This window comes from Phacochoerus africanus, chromosome 4 (assembly GCF_016906955.1).
Source record: "Phacochoerus africanus isolate WHEZ1 chromosome 4, ROS_Pafr_v1, whole genome shotgun sequence".
Classification (NCBI taxonomy): Eukaryota; Metazoa; Chordata; class Mammalia; order Artiodactyla; family Suidae; genus Phacochoerus; species Phacochoerus africanus.
The window spans coordinates 66,125,790-66,145,662 of record NC_062547.1 but is presented as its reverse complement, the minus strand read 5'-3'; the positions used below and the strand labels follow the sequence as shown (position 1 = coordinate 66,145,662).

Below are 19,873 nucleotides of genomic sequence, written 5' to 3'. Positions count from 1 at the left end.
TTTTACAGCTGCACCTGCAGCACATGGAAGTTCTCAGGCTAGGGGTTGAATCAGAGCTTCAGCTGCCAGCCTATACCACAGCCACAGCAACTCGGGATCTGAGTTGCATCTGTGACCTATACCGAAGCTTGCAGCGATGCCAGATGCTTAACCCACTGAACGAGGCCAGGGATCAAACCCACATTCTAATGGACACTACACTGGGTTCTAAACCTGCTGAGCCATAATAGGAACTCAGAGTATTTTTAAATTAAGGTATGTACATTATTTTTAGACACCGTGCTATTGCATACTTAATAGATTATAGTATAGTGTAAAAGTAACTTTTATATGCTCTGGGAAGCCAAAAAATTCGTTTTATTGTGGCAGTCTGGAACTAAATCCACACTATCGCCAAGGTGTGCCTGTATGAGGCCCCCAAACCCCAGGGGTTTTCTTTTCTCTTCAGCTGCAATCAACACAGCTGAGTATAGCTTGTCTCTCATCCTAACTACGTGTCCAACACATCTTCTGTTTCCTTCTCTGCTCCTCTTTTGCCCTCTGGCCCCTAAGGGTAGGTGCTTCTCTGACCTTGTGTTCCTGTCTGTGCCTCTGGGGCTCAGTCACTCTCCATCTCAAAGCAACCGCTTTGTGGATGACTCTCAAATCTGGACAGGCCCGTCAAGCTTGAACCATATCTACATCTGCCTGTGAAGCAACATTTCTGCTTGGATGTCTTGCAGGGACCTCAACATGATGGAAATAAATTCTTCCCACTAGAAGGACCTTGGGCTCCTGCATCCTCATGGACACTATGTCAAATAGACACTATGTCACTATCATGACGGTCAATAGTTAGTTGATTACCATGTTCTGAAAGGTTCTTTTTCCCAGTGAAATAGACTTTAAACCCATCCTTTCCTTCTTATTTCCACTATCCTTAAGTGAGTCCCAAACCATCACAGACTGAGAACCACCTCAATCCTAGGACTTGCCCAGTCACCATCAGGAATCCTCCTCTTCCTCCCTTCCCCCTTTTCCTCCTCCCCCTCCTCTTGTCTGTATTTTATTGAGCCCCTACTATGTGCCAAGAATTATCCCATCTAGGAGTTTTATAGTATCTGACCTTACACTTGGGTCTTTAATCCATTTTGAGTTTATGTTTGTGTATGGTGTTAGAGAGAGTTTTTTTTTTTCCTCCTATCTTTGTCTTTTTTAGGGCCATACCCATGGCATATAGAGGTTCTCAGGCTAGGGGTTTAACTGGAGCTATAGCTGCTGGCTTACACCACAGCCACAGCAGCACAGGATCCGAGCTGCGTCTGCGACCTACACTACAGCTCATGGCAATGCCGGATCATTAACCCACTGAGTGAGGCCAGGGATCGAACCCGCAACCTCATGGTTACTAGTTAGGTTCGGGAACTCCTAGAGAGTGTTCTAATTTCATTCTTTTACATGAAGCTGTCCAGTTTTCCCAGCACCACTTATTGAAGAGACTATCTTTCCTCTACTGCATGTTTTTGCCTCCTTTGTCATAGATTAGTTGACCCCAGGTTCTTGGGTTTATTTCTGGGCTTTCTATCCTGTTCCACTGATCTATAGTTTTGTTTCTGTGCCAGTACCATACTGTTTTTAATGACTGTAGCTTTGTAGTAGAGAGTGGAGTCAGGGAGCCTGATTCCTCCAGTTCTGTTTTTTGGTTTTTTTTTTTTTCTTGTCTTTTTAGGGCTGCACCCGTGGCATATGGAGGTTTCCAGGCCAGGGGTCGAATCGGAGCTGTAGCTGCCGGCCTACGCCACAGCCACAGCAGTGCAGGATCCAACCATGTCTGCAACCCTCACTGCAGCTTCACAGCAATGATGGATCCTTAACCCACTGAACAGGGCTAGCGATCAAACCCATGTGCTCATGGATACTAGTCAGGTTCGTTACCGCTGAGTCACAATGGGAACTCCAATCCGTTTTTCTTTTTCAAAATTTGGGGTCTTTTGTGTTTCCATACAAATTTTAAAATACTTTGTTCTATTTCTGTGAAGGATGTCATTGGTAATTTGAGTGAATCTTCACCTCAGCCCGGTGAGGTAAGTATGAATACAAGCCTCATTTAATAAATGAGTAGAATAAGGACCAGTAGAATAAATCATTTCCCAAAGTCACACATCCAGTGGCAGAGCCAGGATTTGAACCTATTTCTCCAAACTGATGTTTTGTCTTATGTGAGAGAATTAAGTGCACAAGGGAGAATTTCTATATACTCAAAAATACCCTTGGAAAACTCTTAAACCATCCATAAGATACAGTATACACAGTTCTGTGTATTTGAGCCTGGGCAGTACCAAGTGTTATAATGTGTATAGTAATATGTGATATAAAAGAATGAGAGTAGTATTCCCCATGTGATACATACTGCTAACTGTAACAGCCATTTCTTTCTCACATCTTTCCTAGAGGCAGAGCCAGCATCCCATAAAATAGCAAAAATGCCCAACAGTAATATTTCTGGTCTCCCCTGAAGCTGGAAATGATCATGTGACCTACACATGGCCAATAAGATGTAGGGGGAACTGTTGGGAACTTCTGGGAAAGATTTTCCTTCCTAGTTAAAAGAGATCCTCCAATGAAAGTTTTCTTTTTCTACCACTATTTTCCTGATTCTGGATGAGACTGTGAGAGGAGGAGTTGTGACAGACATTTTGCAACCTTGAGGCAAGAAAGCATGAAGTAAAAATTCAGCCGAGGAAAGTGGAGTGAAGAGTGACAGGACATCACCAAGCTATTCAACGGATCCCAGTCCACTTATTTGTGGGTTTCTAAGTCAGGTGACAAAAATATGAAAGCTCCTTTTAGTTGTCTCTTATGTTATTTGCAGAAAAAAAGCATTCCTAAAGGACATACTAGAATCTATTATGAAGGCATGTCTCTTGCTAGTTCTTTGGAAAAAGCTCACTAAATGGAATGACAGGTAGAAATGACTTCACTATTCACTTATTATACTCTTCTTCTACATATATGTGTGCCAGTTATAGATCACTGATTTTATGTAAGTCAAAGTTATATAGGATGCAATTCTGCTATACACTGTACAGTTTTGGCTGTGAAAACACCCAAAGCCTACTTCTTCAGTCTATCACAAACATAGAGAACAGACTTGCAGTTGCCAAGGGGAAATGGAGAGGGAGAGGGATGGACTGGGAGTTTAGGGTTAGTAGATGCAAACTATCTACATTTAAAATGGATAAGCAATGAGCTCCTACTGTACAGCACAGGGAACTATATGCAATCTTTTTGGATAGACATGACAGAAGATAATATAAAGACTGCATAACTAAGTCACTTTGTTGAATAGCAGAAACTGGCACAACACTGTACATCAACTCTACTTTTTTTTTTTTTTCTTTTTAAGGCTGCACGCACAGCATATGGAGGTTCCCAGGCTAGGGGTCGAATTGGAACTGCAGATGCTGGTCTACACCACAGCTGCAGCAACGCGGGATCTGAGCTGCATCTGTGACGTACACCACAGCTCACAGCAGCGCCAGATCCTTAACCCACTGAGCGAGGTCAGGGATTGAACCCGCAACCCCATGGTTCCTAGTCAGATTCGTTAAACACTGAGCTACGATGGGAACTCCGAAATTGATAAACTCTTCAGTCTTGTTTATGAAGACTCCCCAGTCTGATCTCTCCTGCCCATTCAATTTTATAAATATTCTATAATCCTTGGAATACCCAAGTGAGGCAAAAGAAACAGCACCAGCCACATTTTAGTGCCCAGAGCAAGACTTCAGTGTCTCAGGTTTCCTTCCTGCCTCTGTCCCTGATGCCAGAGTTTATTCTGTGGGTGGCCTCCAAATATACTTGTGAGCAGTGAAAACAAAATAAACCACAGCCTGTGTCTCTTCAGTACCATGTAACAAACTTGATTCCTAAAACCAAAGCTTCTTAGGGCTGAAAGGACTCTTGCAAGTAAAGTATATGATATTCTTTAGCCAAAAGGTTCACTGGAATTCCTAATATGGTTCAGTGGAAACGAACCTGACTAGGATTCATGAGGATGTGGGTTCAATCCCTGGCCTTGCTCAGTGGGTTAAGGATCCGGTGTTGCTGAAAGCTGCAGCGTAGGTTGCAGAAGCAGCTCGGATCCGGCGTGGCTGTGCCTGTGGCATAGGCTGGCATCTGCAGCTCCAATTCAACCCCTAGCCTGGGAACTTATATATGCCACACCGGCAGCCCTTTAAAAAAAACAAAAAAGAGAGGTTTACGCATAGGTGAGTCACACATGTAGAAAATGTATTCCAGCTGCTTAGGTCTGGGTGCAGCCAGACACAGCAGGCCTGAGGACACAGCCTGCTTGGGTCCTCCTTGTTCTGCACAAACCTGTTTATATTTGTGTCACTTCATTAATGTAAAGTATTTAACAAAGCTAATTTCAGAGAACTGTTAGTCCCTTCAGAGCTACAATATAAAAGATACACAATAACTCCTAGGGTGGACCACAACCATATGCAGGTATATTCCAGCCACAGTACATGCTATGGTTAAGTCAATGCTCCCAACTGACCTCTAAAACTGTGCCATATCCACAATATTGTACTCCAACTATACTCTAATAAATATTTTATTTTATTTTAGGGCTGCACCCACAGCATATGGAAGTTCCGAGGCTAGGGGTAGAATCTGAGCTGCCACTGCTGGCCTACACCACAGTTACAGCAATGCCAGATCCAAGCTGCCTCTGCAAACTACACCACAGCTCATGGCAATGTGGATCCTTAACCCACTGAGCAAGGCCAGGGATCGAACCCAAGTCCTCATAGATAATAGTCAGGTTCATTACTGCTGAGCCACAACGGGAACTCCTCTAATAAAACTTTAAAAAGAAGGATATGAGTTTCATAAAGAATCTAGAATAAAGTCTGAAAAAAACAAGATGCTGGAAATAAAGAACAAGTGTTATGACAAAAAGATAAAATAAAATAAAACCACGCCGTATCATCTAGACCAGCCAACATGCATGAGCGCTCAGGCAGGGGCTTCTCTGTCTCCAGATCAGTCTATTTTTTGGTGAAACTTCCTTTGACATGGTAGGTACCATTGATTCATAGTAAGTACGATTGAATCATTTATTCAAGTCAAAAACATTGAGTCCCAGACACCTACAGTTAATTAATCTTCAACAAAGGAGGGAAGAATATAAAGTGGGAAAAAGACAGTCTTTTCAGCAAGTATTGCTGGGAAAACTGGACAGTTGCATGTATATCAATGAAACTGGAACACACACTCACACCATGCACAAAAAAAACCAAAAACCAAAAAACAAAACCCCTCTAAATGGCTTAAAGACTTAAACGTAAGACAAGATACCATCAAACTCCTGGAAGAGGACATATGCAAAACATTCTCTGACATCAACCTTACAAATGTTTTCTCAGGTCAGTCTCCCAAAGCAACAGAAATCAAAGCAAAAATAAACCAATGGGACCTAATCAAATTGACAAGCTTTGGCACAGCAAAGGAAACCATAAAAAAACCAAAAAGACAACTTACAGAATGGGAGAAAATAGTTTCAAACGATGCAATGGACAAGGGCTTAATCTCTAAAATATACAAGCAACTTATACAACTCAACAGCAAAAAAGCCAACAACCCAATTGAAAAATTGGCAAAAGACCTGAATAGACATTTCTCCAAAGAAGATATACAGATGGCCAACAAGCACATGAAAAAATGTTCAACATCACTGATTATTAGAGAAATGCAAATCAAAAATACTATGAGGTACCATCTCACACCAGTCAGAATAGCCATCATTAATAAGTCCATGAATAACAAATGCTGGAAGAGGTGTGGAGAAAAGGGAGCCCTCCGGCACTGCTGGTGGGAATGTAAATTGGTACAACCACTATGGAAAAGAGTATGGAGGTACCTTAGAAAACTATACATAGAACTACCATATGACCCAGCAATCCCCGCTCTTGGGCATATATGCAGACAAAACTTTCTTTGAACAATTACATGCACCCGTATGCTCATTGCAGCACTATTCACAATAGCCAAGACATGGAAACAACCTAAATGTCCATCGACAGATAAATGGATTAAGAAGATGTGGTATATACACACAATGGAATACCCTTCAGCCATAAAAAGAACAAGATAATGCCATTTGCAGCAATATGGATGGAACTACAGGCTCTCATACTAAGTGAAGTAAGTCAGAAAGAGAAAGACAAAAACCATATGATATCACTTATATCTGGAATCTAATACAGGGCACAGATGAACCTTCCCACAGAAAAGAAAATCATGGACATGGAGAACAGACTTGTGGGGGGAGGGAGATGGACTGGGAATTTGGGGTTAATAGATGCAAACTATTGCCTTTGGAATGGATAAGCAATGAGATCCTGCTGTATAGCACTGGGAACTATATCTAGTCACTTAGGATGGAGCATGATAATGTGAGAAAAAGGAAAGTATATGTGTATGTGTGACTGGGTCACCTTGCTGTATAGTAGAAAATTGACAGAACACTGTCAGCCAGCTATAATGGAAAAAATAAAAATCATTAAAAAAAAACAAAACAAAACACTGAGCCTTTCCTGGATGCCAGGCACTATATTCTAGGCACTGGTATTCTAGTACCACCTTGAGCAGAAGAAAAAAAGCCCCTGCCTCCAGTCCACCCCCTGGGGCTGACACAGCGGAGAAGACAGGCAAAGAATAAACAGGTAAAATATCCAGTTCGTCAGAAAGTGCTAAGTGGGTGGAAAAAATCTCAATAGAAGAAAGAGGACAGGAAGCATTGCGGGAGTGTTGAAATTGCACATAAGAGGTCAGGAGACAGTGGAGTAAGTCTTGAAGAGGAAAGAATGGATTGAGTAGATATTTAGGAAAAGAGCCTACCAGGCAGAAGAACCAAAACCCTACAGAGGCCCCGAGTTTTCAAATTTGCCTGAAGTGTTCGTGCAGCTGAAGCTAAGTGAGCAAGGAGAAGGGTGGAGGGTGATGAGGTTGGGAAGTGATGGGGGTGGATTGTGCAGGCCCTTCCTTGTGGGCTATACTTTGGCTTCTACACTGAGCGAGACAGGAACCTCGGGAGAGCTGTGAGCAGGAAAGTGATCTGATCTCATTTAGGTGTTAAAAGGATCCTTCTGGTTGCTTGTGGTGATAACAGGCTGTGGGAAATGAGGGCAGAAGCAGAGAGCCCTGGGTGGAGGCTGTTGCAGCAACCCAGTCGAGAGATGATGACGGCTCAGCCCAGGCTGGTGGCGGTGGAGATGGAGGTGGGGTAAATAGTGAATGCAGGTTCAAGACAGAACCTATAGAATCTAAAGAAGGATTGGCCTCAGGGTGTGTAAGAGAAGGAGGAGGCACCAAGATTTTTGGTCAGAGCCCTGGAAAGACAGAGCTACCATTCTCCGACAAAGAAAGACAGGAAGAGGCAGTATTCAGGGTATTCAGTATTAGTTTTGGACAATCTTGTCTTTTAAAAAATCTTTTTTTTTTTTTTTTGCTTTTTAGGGCCACACCTGCAGCACATGGATGTTCCCAGGCTAGGGGTCGAATCGGAGCTGTAGCCTCCAGCCTATGCCACAGCTACAGCAACGCCAGACCCAAGCGGAGTCTGCAACCTATACCACAGCTCAAGGCAATGCTGGATTCTTAACTCACTGAGCAAGGCCAGGGATCGAAGCCACATCCTCACAGATCCTAGCTGGGTTCATTACCCCAGAGACAAAACGGGAACTCCTAGGTTTGGACATCTTGAGGGTGAGATGCCTGTCAACTCCTCCTCCGAAGTGGGTCCTCTGAAAGAGGTCCAGGCTGGAGAGGTGAAGTTTGGGAAACACCAACAGAGAAGGAGTATTTAAACCCTGGATGTTGCATGAGATCACCCAAGGGCTGAGTATACCCAGAGAAGTCATGAAAATGCGTTCTTTCTTTTTCCTTGATGCCAGCTCTCCTGTTCTGCACTGCCCACGCCCACCCCCCGCCCCCCCGCCCCGGTTCTTAGCTTTACCCTTCTATGACACAACCCCACTGAAGGTGAGGGTTTTTTGTCTCTGGGTCAAGCTCAAGTTCTCAGAGGGAGACTGTCCAGCTTCTACAACCTCTGTCACAACAAAGCACCTGCAGGTCCTATAGTTCCTAACTGCATCAATCAAAGCACAGTGTCTTTCCACTGGCAGCCTCTGCCTTGGCCCTGGGCACCCGCTTGCTTCTTGTTCCGTTGAGATTTCCTCTGCCCGCCAGGCAGTGGCCTCTCTGCCCTGGTGAGAAGAGAGGAGTCATTAGCCTGGAAAGCTGTAGAAGCAGTGGCCAGATGCCTCTCTAGAGGCAGGCTGGCATTTGTCATAGCAATTCAAGAGGACATGATCTCGATCAGGCCCTAAACCTGTGGAGAGATAGACGGTAAGATCTTCTCCAGCCACACAGGGAAAATGGCCAACAGCTCAGTTCAGAACAACGTTACCTGACCATCTGGCCCTCGCTCAATCCTCCCCCACCCCAGTCGGGGGTGCAGGGAGAAAGGAGGACACCTTTAGATAAGGAAGTGGGCTTGGCTCTGTCCACGGTGCTGAAACACTTCCCCACTAGGCTTCTGACTCTTGCTCCTTGCGTGATTTGGGCTCCTCTGAACGCAGAGCCAAGACGAGGGCTTTTGGGATGTGATCCATGGAGTGACAAGGGGGTGAACTAGAAAGTGAGGAGTTGGTAAAGGGTATACTAATGAATGTGTTTCACTGTGAACAACTGGGATTCAATCCTGCTGAGGATCCTTTGAGAGGGTATAGAAAATATCTCTGAGTTTTCTCACTGAGCCATGGGAAAGCTAGGGTATGTATACACCGACTCCCTGGCTCCCTGGTTAAGTACTGCTCCTGGGACAGTTTAGTGTCTGTCATATGGGCTGAACAAACTCCTGCAGTTCTGGAGAAGACTTTCCTACAGAGATGCAGAAAGATGAGAGTCTTGGAGGTGCAAGGAGGTAAGCTGACATAGGAGCTACCTACCCCAGCTGCAGATAAACCCAGATGTGACACGTACAAATCAGGAGTGGGGCCCTTGCAACATCAACCACACTCCTCTGAAGGAATCTGTTTTAATGTTTCCCTTCAGTTCACCAACTCCCATTTACAAAGCACTCAGGGGCTCAGTATCTGCCATATATATTGCCTTCTCTGTTGCCCACCACAGCTCTAGTACATAAACACTATCATTACTCCCATTTTTCAGATGAGGAAACTGAATTCAGAGAGATGAACACATTCTTGAGTTTACCACAACAGAGTCCCCTGACTTTGAAACCCAGGTTTCAGCCATTAGTCTACACCAGTCTCCCATTTCTGGAAATCTCTCTTGCCCATTTTTTTTCCCCCCTGCAAAGAATGGAGCCAAAGATGGGGGAGAAAAAGAAGGATCTTCTTGCCTTCCCTGAAAAACTTGGCTTTAGAGAAACAGTGTAGGACCCAGGAAAATGGATTGTGGATCCAAATCTGCCTGAGTTCAAATCCTGATCGCCTATTTTTGAGGTGGGTGACTTTGGGCCAGTTATTTAAGCTTTCTGAGCCTCTATGAAATGGGGATAATAATGACACTTAACTCAGAGGGTTGTAAGAACTGAGCACATATACATGTATAGTATATCATGTTATAACTACCTTGTAAGTTCTGGTTTGTCAACATTGCCACTGAAGTTTATAACAGGTATTATGTTCATAAGTATACCAGGCTGAGTATAGCTCTTTCTGTGAACTTTACTTTGGGCCCAGGGTTATTTTAGTTTTAGAGACGTGTCCTAGCAGAGCAGCTGAGATCCGGATCTGCCCTTTACTAACTGTGGGTCCCTTCGTAAGTAGCTTGATCTCTCTGGGCCCCATCTCTAGAGAAGGTTTGTGACACTGAATATGATCACTGAAATTGTTAATAGAGTGCCAGCACACAGTAAGTGCCCAATAAATAGAGAGAATAGCAATCGTGGCAGCCAGCATCATTATTATCACTGTCACTGTTGTTACAAGATGAAGAAACAAGCTCCTGCTGTTAGGAAGTGAGGTGGCTCCTGATGAAACACGGTTCAGCAAATATCATGACAACCAAATGCTCCGAACAATAAAAAGATTGACGCTCTCTCAATGATTAAACTTTCTGAATGATAAAAAGCACTTGGGCCATAGGGGGGAATCCTTTTGCTACCAAGAGTGACTGATCCTCTGGTTGGGTGTGTAGGTGGGGATTCATGCAAAGAGACATTAAAATAAAATGTAGCTGGTATTTATAGGAGCCGTTAGGTGGTCTCGAAAGTTAGACTCACTGGTTGCGTATTATTGTTGTTGTGTTTGGAATGCTGTTTTTATTTGCAGGTGACTCAGAACAGCTGTGTGGGAGGCAAAGGAAATAGGAGAAGCTGAGGAATGACTACATGTGTTGTTCAATTAATCAAAAAGGGACTCACAGGCAATGGGAAAGAGACTTGCCGGGTTCTGAGCCAAGGGGGTGGGGGAGGCAGTGGGAAGGATGGAGAGTTTGGAGTTAGTAGATGCAACCTATCCCATTTAGAATGGATAAGCAAGGAGATCTTGCTGTATAGCACAGGGAACTATGCAACATGATGGAGGATAATGTGAGAAAAAAATATACGTGTGTAACAAGATTGCCACGCTGTGCAGCAGAAATTGACAGAACACTGTAAATCAACTATAATACATTCTTTTTAAAATTTTTTTAAATTAAAAATAAATAAATAAAAATGCATACCAAAAAAATAAATGGATAAGCACTGAGGTCCTGTTATACAGCACAGGGAACTATATCCAGTCTCTTGGGATAGACCATGATGGAAGATAATACGAGAATAGGAATGTATGTGTGTGTGGGGGGGGGCTGGGTCATTTTGCCATACAGCAGAAATTGACGTAACATTATAAATCAACTATACTTTAAGGATACTTAAAAAAAGAAAAAAATCAAAAAGGGAAGAGAGTGTGAGAGGTGTGTGACTCTGGCCGAGTCATTCTGACCCTTCTGGTCCTCTGTTTGTTTGACTATGTAGGAAAAAAGGTGGGGGGGGACTGGGATTATTCTCTAAGGCTCTCTTTAAATTTCTCTGGAAGAGACCATAAGCTGGGTACTTGGGGGAGGGGACAAGAGAAAGAAAAAGAAGGCAAAGCTCTGATGGCAGAACCCAAGAAGCTGCATTAATCATCTATACCAGGCCCAATGCAACACCTCCCCCCCCCAAACTGGATTCCAAGGCTTTCTGGCATGAACATAACTTCCGATTCTAGAAGATTCCTGATTATCCACCATCCCCACATGACTTTGGGCAAATTACTTAGCCTCTTTGTGTCTTGAATCCCTGTGAGTAAAATAAAGGAGTTGGACCTGCCAGGGTCCACTGAGCTGGATGTTAGTCCATCCTAACATTCAGCGATGCTGTGCAAACTAAGCCAACATCCTTCCCTGCTGGTCTCCAAGGCTTTGGATCTCTTCCTCGCTCTGTCCTCAACAAAACTGCCCAAAGCCTGCGGCGGTTCATAGGACCTTCCAAAAAGGAACATTTATTTTTATAGTCACAAAATGTCAGAGGAGGTAAAGACCCAGAGCTCATGTGCTTCATGCTTTATATGATGTCAGGGTATCTGCCATAGACTCCTGGACTACTTCCATCAATGCCATGGTCCTCATCTCTTTAAACAGCTTAGTAAATTTCCCAGAATACTCTGATTACCACCTTCCAGCTTAGCAAGCACTGATTATTATCATTTTTTCTTTTTAGGTCCACACCCGAGGCATGTGGGAGTTCCTAGGCTAAGGGTGTCAGAGGTGCAGCTGCTGGCCTACACCACAGCCACAGCAATGCTGGATCCAAGCCACATCTGGGACCTTTGCCTCAGCTTGTAGCAATGCTGGATCCTTAATCCGCTGAGCAAGTCTAGGATTAGAACCCACATCCTCACGAATACTATGCCTGGGTTCTCAACCCACTGAGCCACAATCAGAACACTTGCAAACATTTATTTTACTGAGCACCTACTATATGCCAGATGTGGTGCAAAGCAATTGTCCTCATATCCACCCTGGCAGCATTCAGTCTCTTTTCTTTCTTTCTTTCTTTCTTTCTTTCTTTCTTTTTTTTTTTTTTTTTTGTCTTTTTAGGGCCACACCCATGGCATATGGAGGTTCCCAGGCTAAGGGTTGAATCGGAGCTGTAGCTGCCGGCCTACACCAGGGCCACAGCAACACCAGATCCAAGCTATTCCTGTGACCTACAACACAGTTCCCGGCAATGCCGGATCCTTAACCCACTGAGCAAGGTCAGGGGTCAAACCCACATCCTCATGGATGCTAGTCGGGTTCGTTACTCCTGAGCCATGACAGGAACTCCCCACAGTCTCTTTTTTTTACAGTGAACAAGTGTATTATTTGATCTCTTCAATGTTTACATATATTCGAACATTACAGTAAAAGCTCTGTCATCTCAGTGATATAGTCAAGCTTCTGAAATTTTCCTCTTACACATTTTCAGGTTAAGGATCAGACCTTCAAATACGACGAGAGGACACTTTAAAAGGGGTTGATAAATTACAAAGTCAGAATTCTCTGAGGCCTTGAGCTACACAGAGCAAACAAAAATCCACAGGTAAGATCTTTTCTACCAGATGTCACACAAGAAGAAGGCCAAAACCTTGGTAATCCATGAAAAATTAATGTTTCCTCCCCTTTTTTTCTTTTTACAGCTGCACCTGTGGCATATGGAAGTTCCCGGGCTAGGGGTCGAATCAGAGCTACAGATGAGGCCTATACCACAGCCATGGTAACATCAGACCTGAGCCCCATCTGTGACCTACACCACAGCTTGCAGCAACGCCGGATCCTTAACCCACTGACTGAGGCCAGGGTTTGAACCCGCATCCTCAGGGACACTATGTCAGGTTCTTAACCCACTGAGCCACAACAAGAACTCCACGAATGAGGAGTTCCCATCGTGGCACAGTGGTTAATGAATACTACTAAAAACCATAAGGTTGCGGGTTCTATCCCTGGCCTTGCTCAGTGGGTTAACGATCCGGTGTTGCCGTGAGCTGTGGTGTAGGTTGCAGACGTGGCTCGGATCCTGTGTTGCTGTGGCTCTGGCATAGGCCGGTGGCTACAGCTCTCATTAGACCCCTAACCTGGGAACCTCCATATGCCACGGGCGTGACCTTAAAAAAAGCAAAAAAAGAAAGGGGAAAAAAAAGAAAAAAGTGAATAGAATCAGGAACCCCGGAGACTCTAGTGAAAACTCCAGTCAGGAAAAATATACACACACACGATGTTTGTACACAATTTCAGAGGGTTCATGGATCCCATTAATTCCAGCTAAGAGTTTGCATCCCTAGGACCTAGCTGCCCCAGAGGAAGAATTTCTCCTCGAGAGGCTCATCAGATATCAGGAAACTAGGAAAAAGAAAAAGACCATCTTGCTGTAATCAAGGAGCAGATACTAACATCCAAGTGGCAGACTGACCTCTTGAATGGCCGCCTTTCAACCATCACTTATTGAGACTTACCACATGCTTAACAGTATCTCAATAGCAGAGGAGCTTCCCTAGGTGTTTCAAGAACCATGTTATAAAAAACCAGGGGTTTTTAAGGCTCCCTCCCGCCAGCAAGGTCAAGCCAGCCCCTGCCAGCAAAAGTCAGCCCTCAGGGAGCATAAATTGGTACAACCACTTTGCAGAGCAATTTGGCAATATCCAGTGAAGCTGGGGATGCAGAGAGTACACAACTCAGCAATTCCATTCCTGGGTATATGCCCTAGAGAAATCCACTCGCAAGAAAGAGGGGACAGCTTGGTTCAAAATAGCACAGAGCTGGAAACAGCCCAAATGGATAAACACATGGTAGAATATTCATACCACAGAATACAATGCAGCAGTGAAAAGGGGTAAATGGTAACTATTCCTGTCAATCAGATTAACCTCATGTTGAATGCTAAGAGCAGGTTGTAGAAGAAAACATGTATAGAGAAACTTGGAGCATGCAAAACAATCCATATATACCTCTTATATACTTATGTAGTCAAACTGCAAAATAGGGAGTTCCTGGTGTGGTACAAGGGGATCGGCAGCATCTCTGCAGTGCCAGGACACAGATTCAATCTCTGGCCTGGCACAGTGTGTTAAAAGGATCTGGCATTGATGCAGTTGTGTCGTAAGTTGCAATTGTGGATCAGATCTGATCCCCGGCCCGGGAACTCCAGATGCCATAGGGCAGTCAAAAAAGAAAAGGAAATGTAGGAGTTCCCGTCATGGCGCAGTGGTTGGCGAATCCAACTGGGAACCATGAGGTTGCGGGTTCGGCCCCTGCCCTTGCTCAGTGGGTTAACGATCTGGCGTTGCCGTGAGCTGTGGTGTAGGTTGCAGATGCGGCTCGGATCCCGAGTTGCTGTGGCTCTGGCGTAGGCTGGTGGCTACAGCTCCGATTCGACCCCTAGCCTGGGAACCTCCATATGCCGCGGGAGAGGCCCAAGAAATAGCAAAAAAAGACAAAAAAAAAGAAATGTAAAATAGGTACCCTATATTTCTAATATTCTTATATAAAAGTATAATTACATACATGGAAATGATAAACACAACATTCAGGAAAGTGCTTCTGGATCGAGAGAATGGGGCCAAAGCAGGCAAAGCAGGGATTTAAAACTGTATTATAAGGTTTCTTTCTTTCCCAAAACTGTATTATAAGGTTTCTTTCTTTCTCCCTTTCTTCCTTCCTTCCTTCCTCTCTTGCTCTCTCTCTTTCTTTCTTTCTCTTTTTGTTTGCTTTTTAGGGCCATACCCATGGCTTGTGGAAGCTCCCAGGCAAGGGGTTGAATCAGAGTTGTAGCTGCCAGCCTACACCACAGCCACAGCAACTCGAGATCTGAGCCAAGTCTGCGGCGACCTACGTCACAGCTCAGGGCAACGCTAGATCCTTAACCCACTGAGCAAGGATCGAACCCAAATCTTCATGGATACTAGTTGGATTTGTTTCCACTGAACCACAATGGGAAATCCCTACAGAGGTTTCATTTTGATGGCAGTCTGCTCCCATCACCTCCCTGTCCTTACCTCCTCCGATCTTTCCCTCACTCACTCTGCTCCAGCCGTGCTGGTCTCCTCACTGTTCATAAAACACATCAGACACAGTTCAGCCTCAGGGCCTTTGCACTGTCATTCTTTCTGCCTGACACTCGCCGCTCTCAGCCATCCTCATGGCTTATTCACGCACCTCCTCCAGGTTTTCATTCAAAGATCACATTCCCAGTAAAAGTCTTCCCTGACTTCTAACCCTCCTGCCCTTAATACCTATCCCATTCCTCCTCTGCTTTATTTTTCTCTCTGTAGCTCTCATCAACATCCAACACACCAGATATTTCATTCTTTATTCATTTTGCCTTTCTTCACCACTAGAACTTGGTTCCATGGGAGGAGGGACTTTCATCTGTTCCGTTCACTGCTATGTCCCAGAGCCTGGCCCACAGTAGTTGAACAATAACTATTCACTGAATGAATATTTGCATATATGGGCATTTGTCATATTATTTTCTACTTCATGAATATCTGCTTATTTTTATTATACATTTTTGGTTTTTGCTTTTTTTTTTTCCAAATACAGTTCTCACCAGGTAACTTTTTTTTTTTTTTTTGGCTGCCCCCACAGCATATAGAAGTTCCTGGCCCAGGGTTCAAATTCTAGCTGGAGCCGAGACCTATGTAATAGCTGCAGCAATGCTGGATCCTTAACCCACTGTGCTGAGCCAGGGGTCAAACTGGTACCTCCACAGAGACAAGCAGGATCCTTAACACCCTCCGCCACAGTGGGAACTCCTATTATTCATTTTTAAACAGCAACAAAATCAATCACTGGCCTGCTGCACAGATGAGTTTCCTAGCAAACGAAAAGTGCCCAATGCCATGACAAGTCCTGAGAACTTTTCAAGGTACTGAACCAAAAGACTGTGGGCACAGCAAAGAGAGGACCCTCCGTGAACACCCAAGCCTGCTAGAGCTGCCCCAGCATCCTCACGACAGACCACTCAAGTCTGAAGACCTCTACTGAAATAGCCCAGTGCGACACAGCTCCTTCCGTGAGAAGCATCATTGCTTCAAAACAGCCGATGTGTTCAAAACCTGGCTAACAGCATGGGTACTAAGACCCATGACATCTGCCAAGAAAGACAAGACCAGGAGCAGCAACAGAGCCTAGAGGAGAAATACAGTTCCCTTAGAAGAAATCTATGACCCGAGAGAGGACAGCTGACCCCATACAGGAGACCTCTGACCCCATACAAGAGAACTGTGATCCCACATAGAAAGGATCTTATAGAGGATTAACATCCTATAGAGGAGAACTGTGATCTTATGCAGTAGAACTCTGAGGAGGGCCCCTCAGTGAATAAGGATCTTGGAAGAGAAGAAGCAGACTTAACTCAGGGGGAGAGGAGGGGATAAACAGAGGAGCCAGGAATCATTACAAAACAGTAAAGTCTATTCTGAGACCTGATAAAGGGCTTTGGGGTCTGCAATAGAGATTGGCTGGCTCATCACCAGATCCATCTCCATTACCTTCTAAGCACAGTCTGATGTTGCCCAGCTTCCCTGCAGTGATGTGTGGGCACGTGACTGAACTCTAGCCAAAGGCATATGAGTCAAAGAGGTTACTCGCCAGGTCCCAGCCAGGCCCATACAACCTCCCAAAGCATCACAGTCCATGCTCATTTCCCTTCCCCGGTTTGAGGCAGGCGAGCAGACCCAATCTGCGGGTCCATAATAAGGAAGCACAATGTAGCAAAGGCTTGGGTCCCTCAGTCACTGTGCCAGGGCAGGGGTGGGGGTGGGGGAGAGAAGTCTGCCAATGAGGAACGACTGTTTTGGTCTTTTGATGAGTGAAAAATAAATTTCTCTGGTGTTTAAGTCCTTACTTAGTTTCAGATTTTTGTGGTTGTTGTTATAGCAGCTAGTGTTACCTTATACAGGGTCTTTGGTGGGACGTGTACATAGGTTCACCTTTCAATCATGGTTCATTGCATCGGATCTGAAATCTCAAAGGCAGTAACTGCACCCTACTTTGGTTTTCTCCATAGACCCAGCACAATCTCTTGCACCCAGAAGTCCTCAAAAAAGCACTTACCAACTTAAAATAAAGGCAAGACATCCCCAAGCAAAGCAGAAGGGCCACACATGCACAACAGTTTAAAACTTGAGTTCTGGAGTCACATACTCTTAGGTTCACATCCCAGCTCCATTCCTTACTTGCTGGGTGATCTCAGGCAAGTTCCCTCTGGGTGAGGAATCTGAGTGAGTTTCAGATTCCTTAGTGGTCACATGGGAATATTAATATTTCCTAATTCATTGGGTTGTGGTAAGGATTAAATAAGAGAAGGTGCATAAGGCACTTTGGAAGCAGTCAGTTCTAATAAGCTATTATTCTAATTGTCACAAAAAGCATCCGCTGAAAGATGCAGCTGAGATCCAGAGGTGGGGAGGGGAAGGCAGAGGCACATTGAGAGAAAACATGGCAGCTCAGCCTTCTTGAGCCCAGCCTGGACCACGCCAGGTTTCCAAAGTCCTCCTCATTCAAGATAATCCTAAGGAACATAGCACATGCCACTTACCCTGTTAGCACCACCACGAAATCCATCACATTCCAACCATTCCTCAAATAAGAGCCTTTATGGAAGGCAAATCCAAGGGCGATGATTTTAATTCCAGCCTCGAAACAAAAAATTCCAATGAAATATGGTTCTGTGTCATCCTAGAAGGGAGAGAGGGTAAGGTCAGCATCTTTGGCTGGACAGAGGGTGGCATGAACAGGGAACCAGCCCACTCAGCTCTCTGAACCCACTTCCCCTCACTTCTCCCAACCTTCCAGAACTCACTGCCCCCCACAGCATCCTGCCTGGAGTCACTTTGTCCAAAGGATTTTGCAAGAAAAACAGAAACATGGAGAAGACACTGCCTTCTTTCCTCTGGCCAACTTTGCAAACTACTTGGCCAAAGAGAATTGTTTGTTTGGATGTGAGCTGTCTAGTAGGGCAGCCACTGGCTACGTGTGCCTATTTAAATTTAAATGACTTTCGGAGTTCCTGTCGTGGCTCAGCAGTTAATGAACCCGACTAGTATCCAAGAGGATGCAGGTTCGATCCCTGGCCTTGCTCAGTGGGTTAAGGATCAGGTGTTGCTGTGAGCTGTGGTGTAGGTCACATACATGGCTCAGATCCCCCATTGCTGTGGCTGTGGTGTAGGCAGGCAGCTGTAGTTCCGACCTGACCCCTACCCTGGGAACCTCCATATGCTGCAGGTGCTGCCCTAAAAAGACAAAAGACAAAAAAAATTTAAATAAATTTAAATGAAATAAAATGACAGATTCAGTTCTGCAGTCACACTGGCCACATTTCCAGCGGCTACCATACTGAACATTGCAAACATAGGGAAATTAAAATTTTCCTATGTTTAGGAAAAGATTTTTTTATTTAAAAAATTTAAAACTTTATTTTTAAAATTATATTTATTTTTTACTCTTTCATTTTTATTTTTAAATTAAAAAAACCTTTATTTTATATTGGGGTAGAGTTGATTTACAATGTGTTAGTTCCAGGTATACAGCACACTGATTCAATTGTGGGTTTTTTTTTTTTTTTTTTTTGCTTTTTTTAGGGCCACACCTGCAGGATATGGAAGTTCCCAGGCTAGGGGTGGAATCGGAGCTACAGCTACTGGCCTACACCACAGCCACAGCAACGCCAGATCCCAGCTGCGTCTGCGACCTACACCATGGCTCACGGCAACGAGGCCAGGGATTAAACTTGAGTCCTCATAGATACTAGTTGGGTTTGTTAACCTCTGAGCCATGATAGGAGCTCCTGATATATATATCTCCAATCTTTTTCAGACTCTTTTCCCATATAAGTTATTACAGAGTATTGAGTAGAAATCCCTGTGCGACATAGTTGGTCTTTGCACTATATATAAAATAGGACATTTCCATCAGTGCAGAAAGTTCCATGAGAAAGCGCCGGTTTGGAATGTGTATTTATCACATATATCATTCAGGCCCTTGTGATTAGCCCTGTGCCCTAACCTCACCGCCAAATCTGATACTTACGATGGTTCTAAAACTGATCTGCACCAGAACAGCTGTTCGGGTTGCTAAAGTATTGGAATTAATGCTTCTGCACTGACTGGTAAATGGCCAGTGTCCTAGTTCCCAGCCCCTCGCCAGACCTCCTACCAGATTTGGCTTCCGGTTGACAATCTATAGTACTTGAAATTAAGCTATAAGTTCTGCTCCATCAGAGCCACTACATGGATGTCTCCCCATCTGTTACGGCAATGTTTCTCAAGCTTCAATCATTTTCATTCTGCTTTCATGATTTTTTTGCACACCAGCTTGCTGCCGGTACTACTCTCCGCTTACTAGTCTTCCAACGGACTCTTTTTCTTTTTTTACTTTTTAGGGCCACACCTGCGGCATATGGAAATTCCCAGGCTAGGGGTCAAATTGGAGCCGCAGCTTCCGGCCTATGCCACAGCCACGGCACCGCCAGATCCAAGCCACGTCTGTGACCTACACTGCAGCTTAAGGCAACACCAGATCCTTAACCCACTGAGTGAGGCCAAGGATTGAACTTGCATCCTCATGGATACTAGCCAGGTTTTTAACCTGCTGAGCCACTACAGGAACTCCCGCATCTGACTCTTTACTTAGCTTGATCTGAAGCAAAAACAAACAAAAAATGTTTGAAGTCATTGTTTTTCTAGGCTAGTTATATATTTTTAGAATACATATTTTAATACGTAACTATTAAAATTTAAAACCCTCGAGACCATCCAGACTTTGGGGATTAGGAACGAGTGGATTCTAA

General features: G+C 44.4%; 1 protein-coding gene across 2 annotated transcripts in view; it reads right to left on the bottom strand.

The window, feature by feature from the left end:
• CACNA1A (calcium voltage-gated channel subunit alpha1 A) overlaps positions 1–19,873 on the bottom strand; it is a 277,546-nt gene that overhangs the window by 209,122 nt on the left and 48,551 nt on the right. For both annotated transcript variants that reach the window (XM_047776880.1, XM_047776881.1), the window contains exon 3: positions 17,624–17,763. In XM_047776880.1, coding sequence (XP_047632836.1) covers positions 17,624–17,763 — 140 coding nt within the window. The remainder of the gene's footprint in view (positions 1–17,623; positions 17,764–19,873) is intronic.